General features: G+C 43.6%; 1 protein-coding gene across 1 annotated transcript; it reads left to right on the top strand.

The window, feature by feature from the left end:
• Positions 1 to 511: 511 nt before the first annotated feature.
• Positions 512 to 11,221, top strand: xpc (xeroderma pigmentosum, complementation group C). The gene is made up of 14 exons (XM_076741992.1): positions 512 to 833; positions 2,799 to 3,095; positions 3,316 to 3,412; positions 4,071 to 4,155; positions 4,261 to 4,418; positions 4,528 to 4,648; positions 4,773 to 4,862; positions 5,409 to 6,284; positions 6,580 to 6,740; positions 7,630 to 7,711; positions 8,285 to 8,416; positions 8,571 to 8,740; positions 9,208 to 9,301; positions 9,467 to 11,221. The coding sequence occupies exons 1-14, from the start codon at positions 722 to 724 to the stop codon at positions 9,794 to 9,796; spliced, it is 2,805 nt and encodes a 934-aa protein (XP_076598107.1). The 5' UTR covers positions 512 to 721; the 3' UTR covers positions 9,797 to 11,221.
• Positions 11,222 to 12,771: the final 1,550 nt, after the last annotated feature.

Genomic DNA, 12,771 nt, shown 5'->3' with positions numbered 1-12,771 from the left:
TTAAGACTGGAGTTTTTCTTCTGTTGAACTCATTATGTATGCCTTTGGCTAAATGCTTCAAATATAAAAATAAACAGACCCTATTGTTGCCAGACAGTTGTGTAGCCGCCCAGCACGAGTGTCTCTTTTATGAAACCTCATGAATGTGGTAATTAATGTGTCACTGGAAAAACTGTCAAAGCTCAAGATGACATTTTTAATATGAGGAGTATGAGGAGGTGGAACAGAGACAATGGCTTCCTCAGTACACCTCACGTATCACTTGTTGTAGCTAAGCTTCACATATAGCACAACACCGCCCCCTGTGTCCAAAGGTTGGTAGTACATCGCTCAAAATACGCCATTATTTATATATAAAGCTGCCCTTCTGTTAAGATAGCACCAGATATATAAATAAAAGCTCGTGTCAGCCTGAAAAGCTGAGTAGAGGGGGTTTAAGAAGACGACAAATTGTGCCTCTTGGTGCTATTTTTATATAAGCGGAAGAAGAGGAGGAAGAAGGAGCGGATGTGACGTCATAGTCCTGCCCACCATAACAACCGGAGTGCAGACTCAAATGTTATGAAAGCTACAGAGTGAAACGTTGAATAACTGCGGTGTCCCTGCCTTTATGTAACACCATGTGGAGAGCTGAGGGACTTCCACCGGTCTAGGTTTGCCAAACGACATGGAAGCAAAGTTATTTTGATTTGCTAAAGTTTGAGAAAGGACAGAAAGCGGCATGGCGAGACGGAGAGTGTGTGCAGGGACAGAGGCCAATACAAAGAAACTAAAGCAGGTGCTGAGGGCAAAGAGCAGCGGAGCAAAGGGAAGAGCGAAGAAGAAAGATGCAGGTATGAAAAGTCCCGATATTTAACAAAAAGCTGCTGCTAAGTGCTGCCGAACTCTCACTTTCCCTGTTTGCTGCAAAGGGGGTGTGTTTGCATCTCAGAAATGAAAGGGAAGCCCAAATTTAGCTCGCTGACAAGTGTTTATCGATGAGGGGATTATTCAGTCTGTCAGGTAAGGAGGGTCAGTGTGCTTGTTCCAACAATGCAGGGGTCTGTGTGTCTATGGAGCCCTGAACTAAAACAGTACTTCTCATTTGAGGAATGCACTGAATGCACCCTGTCAGACTGTTGGCATGTGGCTGTAAGGTCATGAATTACAGCTGATCGTCCATGCACACTAGAGGTATCACTGCATGAAATCACGCAGCCTATAATCACCATTAAAACTCATGTCTGTGATGCAGGTCCAGTGATACATCAGTGACTGTGACAACTAATGTACTTCCCCAATATCTTTATATAGTGTGATTGATCAAATGTAGTATCTGAAAAGCACAAAAAAGACGGTAAAACAGTTTAATACAATGCACTTTGTTGTCACTTGTCATATATTACATCAAACAAAAACCTGTTAATATTTCTGAGTTTTTAACCACAGTTTGTTTGGAGTCATTACTTTGGACGGACTTTGGACATAGATAGGTCACCACAATATGACTCTACTGAAAGCTGATAAACTACATTGAATCACTGCCCAGCCCAATAGAGAGCAACAATTCAGTGTATTTGAAGAGAACTCATCTATCTTATTATGACAGCAATATGCTATCTTCATCTTTGTAAATGACAGGCTCTTCAGTGGTGAAAAACACACATTTTCAGTGTTGTTGGAGCTGTGTTCATACATACAGCTGTTTTTTTTTTAATTGTTGCCAGAAAAGAAGACGCTTCAAGTAGCCCACAGTGCAGGTGCATGTGCAGGGGATGTGGCTGGTTACTGGAGTGGAACTGCTGGCCCAGATACACATCTGTGCTCTGCTTCATCTAAATATGAAACATGGTTTCGTGAAAAGCTGATGTTTCTACAAGTTTGATACCAGAGGACCATTTCTGTCCTGAATGTGTGAAAAGCAAGCACCAAACATACACAAACCTATTGGAGGCACATGCCCAGTGTGATGCAAACTCTCAGCCATCAGTAACAGTGAAGCAGCTGGTCGTTCTGCATCTCTAATTTTGCGGTTTTGTCTTTATTTGAACATTTTTGTATCAGTCTCTCTGTCCAACTCACAGTTTTAAATGCACATTTAGGCTTTGATGTACATTACTCAGAAAAAACACAGTAAGTGCAGCACCACCACCACCACCATTACGCCAATGTGCTCTTGGTTGTGTGTTTGAACAGGAGCATTATTGATACCAGGCTGCAATTACTATAAACAAATCTATGGTTGAGATGATTTGTAGCCTGTATTTCATGTCTTTTATTCATGTTTCATAACAAGTGATTCATAACCTGTCACTATAATTCAGTTAAACTTCCCCACTTCCTGTTGTGAGGAGGAACCCAACCACCACCACCTCTGTTCTGTCTGATGTCTTTTGATTGATGTTTGCTCATATTTGATTTTTAATCTTGTGGAATATTATCTTTTCCTTCCTAGAGGAGCTTTAAGTTCATTATCTGCGGATACAACACAGCATCACATTGCTTTTTTTAAAAACAAATTTCCATTTCATTGCCACCCAGTGGTTCACAAAAAATGCAGTAAATGCAGTAAAATGCAGTCCTTCTACAGGCAAGATAGTATATGATAGTGATCTTGTTTGCTAAGGCTGTTTAGACGTCTGTTTTGCATCAAGGTGGTTGATGCTAAACACAGCAGCTTTAAATTCTGAGGATTTTATCTGTGACTATAAAGTGAGAAGTCAAAGAGTGAAAGCCAAAATGCATCTTTTCAAACTACTCAGTCATTCCTCAAGCACAGCAGCTTAATACCATTTGGGTCTGTCTGTCTGGCCGTCCAGGTAACAGCATTATGGTGGAAGAGGAGAAGCTTGAGAGGAAGGTCAAACCCAAACGACGTTCCTCCACAAAACAAGCAGCAGGGAACATTTCTTCCACCACATCCCCAACTACCACCAGTGTCAAAACCAGTAAATACTTCCAGTCACCAGTGAAGGAGGAGGAGAGTGACAGCAGAGACGACTTTGACATGGTGACCTCAGCACCACCTGCGTTTACAGAGAGCGCCAAGAAAACATGGAGAAAAGAAGAGGAGGAAGACAGCGAGGAAGATGAGGATGACTGGGAGGAAGTGGAAGGTGAGTGAAAGATCAGCAGAAAACAGTGTTTGCTTGTTGTTTGTGATAAAACATTTCCAACTAGCAATCCAGCTGCCTCGCAAGGTCACGTGATCTGGGCAGCAGGACTGTGTCATGTGATGTGAGAGCGGCAGTTGGTGGCCACAATGAAAAGAAAGATATACTAAACTCAAGTGTGTGTGTGTGTGTGTGTGTGTGTGTGTGTGTGTGTGTTCATCAGAGCTGACTGGGCCCCTGGGTTCAGGTGAGCCGCCGGAACCCGTCCTGCCCTCTCAGCCTGTTGAGATAGAGATCGAGACTCCAGAAGTCAGGAGAAAGTAAGTGGACGTTTGTGCGAGTGAGTCACTGAACATACAGGTGAAAGATTATTTTGAAACACAGTTTTAAGATGTAATTGAAAATGAAAAATATCAAAGAACCGATCAAATGAAAATCCTCATCGTATATAAAGTGTGAATAGAGTTGTGTTCCATGTGGCATCTAATGACAGATAGACAGAATCATATGGGCACATGCCAGAGGTAAACTTCTTTTTCTTTTCTCTGACCACTTTTTGTATTTTCAGGAGCACCTTAAACTGGCAAGTTTTTTGCTTCAATTGGTGTTTAGATTGGTTCACCATAAGCCTCGTTTTCCCAGTTCAAGTTTATCTACCACAGTCTCTTGGGAAACTGAAGGCTGAATGGCAAATCCAGTCAGGCTGGCACCATTTCTGTCCACTCTCATGTCTCCAGACTAAAAAACCTTGTCTCTTTCCATGTCAAAGTTTCCATGAACTTACTCAAAGAGAAAGTGACTGAGATTTTGGTTTTCAAACACTGAAACGCTGCATCTTTGTGGAATATTTAGGAAAGCCTTTGCAAATTCTCAAGTCTGATTACAAGTTTGTGTGTATTTGTTTTAGATTTGTGAGTGAGTGTACACTATGAACAAATGTGTGTCTGTTTTGCTATATTCATAATTTCTCATTGCCAGGCAGAAGAGGCAGGCAATGTTTGAGACGTATCTGAGGCGCATGATGAACCGATACAAGAAGGACCAGCTGATAGACACACACAAGGTGAAAACACGTGTGTTCAACCCGACTGCTCTTCCTGTTTCCTAATGCTGTGTCTGATTTGAAGTCACCACAGTGGGATTTTTACACCTCTGATTGGTCTCTCAGGTCCACCTCATGTGCCTGATAGCCAACGGGATGTTCCGCAACCGTCTGTGCAGTGAACCAGACCTGCTTGCAGTCACTCTGTCGCTGCTGCCCCCCCACTACGGCATGGTCACCAAGCAGCGCATCGACCAAAACCACCTCTCTGGACTGCTCAAATGGTGTGAAATAGAATCAGAATCACTGAATCGGTTATTATTAGTTTGGTGTAATCACCACTGCATCGTCTATTTCCATGTTCACCTCTCTGTCCCGCCTCTGCCCCTCCAGGTTCAGAGCAACATTCACCCTCAACCCAAGTCTTCCCTACGAGGAGCGTCCAGACCCCCGGGCTCTGCTGGAGAGGCGGCTGGCCAGCCTGTCAGCCAGAAACCACCAAGAGATGACTCATGTTGGTATTTTGTCACAAGACTAGTCCATGTAATGATGTGAAATTGAGTGTTTGAGTGAACATGCAGAGGTAGAACAGACTGAATAAACCGTTATGCTCCTGTGTGTTTTTGTGTTTCCTGCAGCTGTTCCTGTTGGTCCTCAGGTCTCTGCAGCTCTTCTGCCGATTGGTTCTTTCTTTGCAGCCGATTCCTCTCAAACTCCCTTCAGCCAAGGTAGTGACACTCCGTCATTGAGCCCTTTAGAGGATACTGACTCCTTAGTTAATCATTAATCATTTTATTGTTTCAAACTGATAATGTTTAACACTTTTAACTCCATAAAGTTGCATATTGCTATAGTAGTTTTTATGCTTCCACGCCTGTGATAGCCGTGTGCGGAGGCGTTATGTGTTTGGGTTGTGTTTGAAGGTGATATCTTAAGATGCCATGAGGGAATTCTTTTCAAATGTGCCACAAATGTTCACTTGGACAGAAAGATGAACTGATTAAATTTTGGTCTTCAAACGTCAGTGTTTGACAAATGTCTCAAAGGACATCACAGTGAATTGATGAAGCTCTCTGTCAGTCCTCTGTGCTCCTTTGTAAAAATAGTGAAAACAGTTCATCCATTTGGCTACTTTTAATTAACAGTTTCAATAATTTATCAATTACTTTATGCCAACAGTTCTCTGCTAGCTTGTTAGCTGCTTTTCATGTAATGTCACAAAAAACTCATGTTCTTATACAGACAGTGTAAATATTTCTCTGTCTGTTCTCCAGGGCAAAGGGGCTAAAACATCTGCTGGTGCACCAAGAAAGAGCAACACTGGCCAAGGAACTGCCAAGACCAGCTGCCCTGAGCCGAAGGTCTCTCCTGGTACCAAGAGACCTGCAGGAGGCGGGAATGCCAAAGGAGACAGAGGAGGAAAGAAAGCAAAGAGGAAAGAAATAAAGGAAAGAGATGAGGAGGAAGAGGAGAAGGCTGTAATGTCGGGAGGGCAGAGGCCGAAGAACTCAAAACGCCGCAGCATTGCCTCAAAAGTCAGCTACAAGGAGGAGAGTAACAGTGAAAATGAGGAGGAAGAGCTTAGTGATGACGAGGAATTTCAGGCAAATAGTGAGGAGGCCAGTGCAGATTCAGGCAGCGAGGCTGAATTTATAAAGGAGAAGAAGGGAAAAGGGAAGCGTAAGGTGACCAACAGCAAGAATACGGCAGCTCCAAAGAGAAGGAGTGGTGGAGGGAAAAAACAGGTTAAGGAGGAGGAGGAGGAGGAGGAGGAGTGGAAGGAAGAAGATGCTGAAGGAGAAGGAACAACGAGGAGGAACGGAACAAAGAGTGGGAGTGGGAAAAAGAAGGAGGGGCCCGGAGCGGATGAGTGGTTGGAGGTGTACCTGGACAAAACGTCCTCCTGGGTTTGTGTGGATGTGGAGCATGGTGTCGGGATGCCTCACCTCTGCTCCCGGAACGCAACAGCACCGGTGACATACGTGGTGTCGGTGGACGGGGACGGGTTTCTGAAGGACCTGGGAAGGAAGTACGACCCCACCTGGATGACAACATCCAGGAAGAGACGGGTGGGTGAGGAATGGTGGGAGGAGACGCTTCAGCCATTCCTGGGACCCGAGGACGAGAGGGACATAAAAGAGGACAAGGAGGTGAGACAGACAAGCCGACTGGACAGAAAGATCCAAACATTTATTTTTTACGCATGCGTGCCGGCAACCTCCAACACGTGAACTTCCCCAAGAGCTCAGACACACAGAAACGTGTTTCATAGTGGAAAAATTTGCATTGCTGAATCAGGACATGTATGATTTACTGTCTATGAAAGTGAAAAGTTCCCACTTTGTGAGCGAGGAGCTTGTTCTTTTCACAACTAGTTCAACTCCACTTTCCGCCTACTGATACCAAACATCTTGTCTTTGTGTTTTCTTCATGTTGGCCACCCAGCTCCAGAACAAGCTGCTGAACAAACCGCTGCCGATCTCCGTAGCAGAGTATAAGAACCACCCACTGTACGCCTTAAAGAGACACCTGCTGAAATATGAAGCCATCTACCCTTCAACAGCCACTGTACTGGGATACTGCAGGGGGGAGCCCGTGTACTCCAGGTCAGTCAGTGAAACAGTCTGCTGTGAAAAACTGCTTCTCAAGATGCCCTGCATGACATGCTTTGTAAAGTGTGTGAATGCTCTAATAGGTTTTTGCCCATGTGGCCATCAGTTAGTGGCTAATCTGCCTCTTGAACTAGAATGTAAAAGACAAACAGAAAAAAGCCAATTCCTCCATTGAATTAACCAGGAATAATGCACAAAGTTTCATTTTTGTATGGACGCTCGACATGTAGTGAATCACAGGGTGTATATTCATACATTTACCATTAATCTGGATCACTGTCTCCCAGAACGCCATTATGTGTTGAACTAAAAAGTCTCTACTTGTACTGTGAACTAGGACATCATGGGAGTTGGCCCACGTTGGTATTCATCCTCTGTTGGCCATTTAAGGTCAACATCCTGGTCGTAAACTTGAAAATAAATTACTGTTTGAGTTGAGAAGAAGCACCTGAAAGAGGCATGTGGTTTGATCTCAGGGACGTTAGACCAGCTCGCAGGCTCAGTTTGGACTTCTGTCCTCTCAAAGAGATGCCTTTGCTGGCCGGGTTTGGTGCGTCGGAAGATCAGACGAATTGGGACATGGCAGATGTTGACCTGCTGTGACCACCAGTGTCCACGTGGTGGTGCTATTTGATGACTTAAACTGTCTTGCGCTTGAAGCTGTGGCTCACCTGCAGATAATGATCTGCCAGCTGTGGATTGCATCTGCTGTTCATGTTGATGTTTATTCGGCACTTTTCACACTTAAATACAATCAAAAGACACCGAGTCTGCATCGAGCTCGAGCCAACAAGACAAAACATGACACTCTTGAGCAAATGAGAATTTCTGTCAGATAAATAAAATGTCTCTTGTTAATCTTGTCATGTGTAAATCTCTTCAGGGATTGTGTGCACACGCTCCACTCTAAAGACACCTGGCTGAAAGAAGCACGAACTGTCAGACTGGCAGAGGAGCCATACAAGGTGAGAGAGAGCACGTCTGTCAAATCTGCTCCTCTTGTTTATTTCTCCTCTTTTTTTCTCTCTCTTCCATCATTAAATTCTCTTGTTTTAGTTTGTGTCTGTGTTTGTTTTTGTTCCCTCTAACTTGATCCCTCTTTAGCCTTCAGTCAAATCAGCACAGCAGTCTTTATGTGCTTGAGTGATGATTGATGGTAACAAAAAAAGAGGAACAGCTTCAGGAGTGGTTAACCCCAAACTGAAAGCTTGGTCATAGTCTTTTTGTTTAGATGTAAATAACAGTCTGCTGATGTTCATGTAACAGAGTTAATTACTCCTCTTCCAACATTAAAGTGGATGAGGTGTGGTTGGTTTGAGCTGTGAGAATGACAGAAAATCACGAGTGTGTGATTTGTTGCCAAACAATTGCATTGAGAGTTCAACAGAGCGAGGTTCAGCTCACCACAGATTATTACCGTGATGCAAAGCCAGCCACACATGTAACAACTCTAAATGGCTCTGTTTGGTTCTTGTATGATCTGGACTGACTGTCACTGAGACAGCATGTGTAACCATGCCACTGTGTCACTCTGTCAGATGGTGAAGGGCTTCTCTAATCGTTCCCGTAAGGCCAGGATGATGTCCGAGCTGAAGGATGAGAATGACCTGCCCCTGTTCGGAGAATGGCAGACTGAGGAGTACCAGCCGCCTTTAGCTGTGGACGGGAAGGTAACAGAGAAAATGAAAGTTCATAAACAACAAATAATTTCAGATGAAAATTAGAACGCATGCTGAGAAATTATGAAATTCAAATGGACATCACAGGTTACCAAAGCTCAAGCTTTGACAGCGGTGTTGTTTACATGTCTCCTGTTCCCTTCAGGTTCCCCGTAACGACTACGGTAACGTCTACCTGTTCAAACCCTGCATGTTGCCGGTGGGCTGTGTTCACCTCAGGCTGCCCAACCTGCACCGTGTGGCCAGGAAGCTGAACATCGACGCCGCCCCCGCGGTCACGGGCTTCGACTTTCACGGAGGATACTCACACGCTGTGTAAGACAACACTGAGGAAAGCTCCGGCTGGGACGGGATCAGTTCAACACAAGGACGTAGGGCAATGTGATCGGTGCAGGAGCACGTCAGTGGTTGTGGTCCCATGCCAGTCTCAGGGTTTAACAACTGCACCGCTTTCGCTGTATCGTTGTGTTTCGTTGCTCTCTAAATGCACCTGTATTGGTCTCAATGAGTAAATTTTCATGTCATTATCAGATTTTTTTTTTTGTGCTGTTAGTTCTTGTGTGTACTCAGGAATGTTCTCACCTTTCTTTGTCTTTGTTCGGTTGCATCGTATGTTGTGAATATGTAAAATAATCACCCCAAAGTCTGCATATTGAAAATGTACTTACAGGATTTTGATAGATCCCTCTACTACTGAAGAACTAAAGAAAATAAATGTAGTTGTTATGAAAATGTGTTAAATGTAGGGAAAGAAAGAAATGTTTTCTTTTTGTGTGTTTCAGGACTGACGGGTACATTGTGTGTGAGGAGCATGAGGAGATTCTCAGAGCGGCCTGGGAGGAAGAACAAGAGCTTCAGAAACAGAAGGAGAGAGAGGTGTGTGTGTGTGTGTGTATGTGTGTGTGTTTCAATGGTTTTTCATGACGGATTTTGTTGTGACGATGAGAACTTCAATTATTAGGAACCAGTTCACTTTAACTTATTTAAAACCTGTTGATCACCAAAACACCACCACACTCTTTCTTCTCTTCCACTTTCCAGAAAAGAGAAAAGAGGGTGACCTCCAACTGGGCCCTGCTGGTGAAGGCGCTCCTGATCAGAGAAAAGCTCAAACAGCGCTACGGCAAGAAGAGCCAGGGACTGGGTAGCCTCGCTGAAGGAGAGGAGGCCGGTGGGCTTTCGTCTGATGAGGAGGCGGCTGAGGGTGGAAGTGCAGGAGCTAAGACCGCATCTGAAACTCTGGCCATGTCCTGGCCCCAGAACAGACAGGCAGAGGAGGACGGCGGGGGCGAGAGCGGACTGAAGAAGAAGACGACAAAACGGGAAAAGAGAGGACAAGCAAAACATATGTTTCCCTTTGAGAAAGTGTGACGCTGCAGACCCAAAACCACACATGAGTTCAGCTGAATCAAGGTTGATTACACTCTGCTCTAAAAAAGGCACTTGGCTGACTGCTCCTCATATTTACTTTGGAAGACGTTCACATACCTTAAAAGCAGGGTAAAGTGTGCCTCGTGTGGAACAAATCTGAAATCAATTTTTGCAGCTTTGGTCAACACTGGAACTTTTGGCTCTGACACTATGAGCAGGAGAGGAAGACAGCAAGAAGAGAGGAGGAAACAAAAGGAGAGTGATCTCTCTACAAATTGATCTGTTTCTTCCAGCGGTGATGACTCATACATCGAACCTGCTCTCTCTCCACCATCACCCCATATGTTCCCATTAGCTCATATGCTGTATTTTTAGCTTTTTGTATGAGAGATTCAGCACATGCAAAGACGCGCTGACACGTGCTGTCGTGCAGAACAGTGTTATCAGGTTGTCCTGGAGAGAACAAACTCAGTGTGAATGTGAGAACAGGGAAGTGTCCTGACTGTTAAAGTCACACTGTTTGTCACTTTACTGGACTCTTGTGATACACTCAGCCGTCTTGCAAGTACTCAGTGTCTGTGCTCTTACAGTCCAGCAGCACAGTGCTGGTTTAAGCCTCGTGGGCCTGTTATCCATTTCTGTACAGCACACAAAACTGCACATAGAGCTTATACCGACTTGAACTGATGCCCTGTGTGGCCAGTAAACACAGATACTTTGTGTACTCATGACACTACAAACAAGACAAGCTAATAAACATATTTCCCATGGCTTGTTGCGGCTGAATCAAAATGAAAAACTGCCAACGCTTTAATGCTGTGAAGCGATCTACGCCGCTGTTTCACGTCATCACATTTCACAGAAGCAGGTTTCTACAACCAGCTGTTTTAAGTGGCTGGACTGTCCACTGTGTAACCTGACACTATGAAAACAGAAGCTTGTACTGATGTTGTTAAATGAAAACTTTGCATCCGCCTTTTTGTCAAATTTTCAGGAACGGGCACAAACAGCCGTGTTTTCAGCTCTGCTGCCGTGCTGTGTTGAGTCAGTGCAGCTGATTTTGGGTTGTAGGATGTTCCTGCAGAGAGAGACAGAGAGTTGAACATGAAAATCAGTGAAGCTGCAGTTGAGAGGTTGTTCAATGATTTCTTAGCTCAGACAGTCTTGTTTTGTCACAAATACTGTGCTTCCCCTTTTTCTTTCCCTCTCTGTCAGGCTGCAACATCCCTGGAGGTTCACTTGTTTCTGTTGTGTTCTGTCACATTCAGCCTCTTTCACACTTCTGTCACTGTTTCACACCTTGTGTCTGTACACGTGTTCGTACACAGCAGATAATAGCTGTATTTGAAATAGGAAGCATTTTTTGTATGAAAAGTATTTTCGTAAGAAATGTTTAAATACCAGTAAAAAGCAAAACAACCAAAATTAATGTCTTTTTTTGAATAGATTTTATCTATTTATTGCTTCTTCTCAGATTGATCATAAAAAAACAAAAACATCTTGCTTTTAAGTTTTCCAAGTTTCTGAATCATCAGCAGTCACACCGCCTTAGTAAAAAAAAAAAAAAGCACTCACCAGGGCTATCATTCCCTTTTTCTTTTCACATTTCCTTCCTCATTTTTTTTTTTTTTTTTTTTTTGTTTTGGGGGGGGGGGGTGTCAAATGACTTGTGGCTTCTCTCAGATCAGCACATGACTTGTCAGATTACCCAGTGTTCTTAGACTCAAGGACTCACACATACAACCAGTTTTCCAAACATCTGCATCTACCACTTAAACGCTGACTGGCAGGAAAAAGGGTGTGTGTGCTGGTACATGGCCAGATTTATTTTACCCTTAAAAAATACAGTTATTGCCTCATGAACTCTAATTGATTGCTGACTAGGTTTAAATATCTGTGAAGAAAATGTAAGCGCTATTCCTAACAGTGAAAATTCACAAATATCAGTCTAAAGAGAAATGTTTTGAAGTAATATGTGAGTACTTTTACATCAGCAACAACTGACAGAACTGTTGTGAATGACATTTTGCAATAGATGCTGATGCATCTTCCCCCTCAGCAATTCAAGACCAATTACCAATGCATTAACCCCAGGGGCTTGACCCTCTGCTTTTCTCAGGCGCTGCTGAGAAGCACAGCAGAGAGTAATGCATTCTTTATAGAGCTCCCATACCTTCAGAGTTAAAGCACTTTGAGTTTGTAACCCGTTGCAGAGCTGCAGTACCTGCAGTTAGACTCAAACCTATAAGGAAAATATCAGCAGGAGCAGTTTATCTTGCTGCAGATTTTTTGATAGGATGCCTAAACTCCAAAATATTCAGACACTTGGTTAAGTCGCTATAAAAACTCATGTGAGGTAATGATGATACAGCATACGCAGCTGATAATTCTGTTATGTTTACCAGATATTCTAAACACACATCATGGTTCGACTGTGCCATGGACTACCAGGCCCAAGAATAAGTTTGGTACAAAGGTCAAACAAGCCAATAAGTATCTGTTTTACAACTTTAATAAAGAATGAGTGTCACACAGAGCTTAAAGACACAAGAGCAGGGGCATCAGAACCTCTGCAGCACTCAAAATGTGTGTGTTAAAGGGATTTTGGGTGCGTCATTGGAAGAAGATAAATTGTTGTAACATGCATACAGTGATGAAAGACAGCAGGGTGTGTGCAGTGTGAGGAAACGACACTGGGGAAGGAGAGAGTTTGCAAACATTTTTCATTCTAGTTTTTGTCCTCTAGATGTGTGTACACATGCAGTACACTGGGGGATATGAACTGCCATAAAGTCATGAAGAAATCAGAAAGCCTGCAACTAATTAAGGAAGAATCCTGGTTGTAGGGTGAAGTTCATATGAAATAAAACCCATAAGATCTTAAACCCTTAAGACACTACTTGCTGCATCTTGTAATGCTGCTGAAGTACTAATGGACAGCACAGTAAAAGTGCCTCATCTTTAGCGGGAGGACA

Source organism: Chaetodon auriga, chromosome 10, assembly GCF_051107435.1.
Source record: "Chaetodon auriga isolate fChaAug3 chromosome 10, fChaAug3.hap1, whole genome shotgun sequence".
Taxonomy (NCBI): domain Eukaryota; kingdom Metazoa; phylum Chordata; class Actinopteri; order Chaetodontiformes; family Chaetodontidae; genus Chaetodon; species Chaetodon auriga.
This window is presented reverse-complemented; position numbering and strand designations above follow the sequence as displayed.

Coding starts and splice junctions, on each gene's coding strand:
- xpc (XM_076741992.1), top strand. CDS start 722: ATGGCGAGACGGAGAGTGTGTGCAGGGACAGAGGCCAATACAAAGAAA. Junction 4,649..4,772: donor ACCACCAAGAGATGACTCAT/GTTGGTATTTTG, acceptor TGTTTCCTGCAG/CTGTTCCTGTTGGTCCTCAG. Junction 4,863..5,408: donor TCAAACTCCCTTCAGCCAAG/GTAGTGACACTC, acceptor TCTGTTCTCCAG/GGCAAAGGGGCTAAAACATC.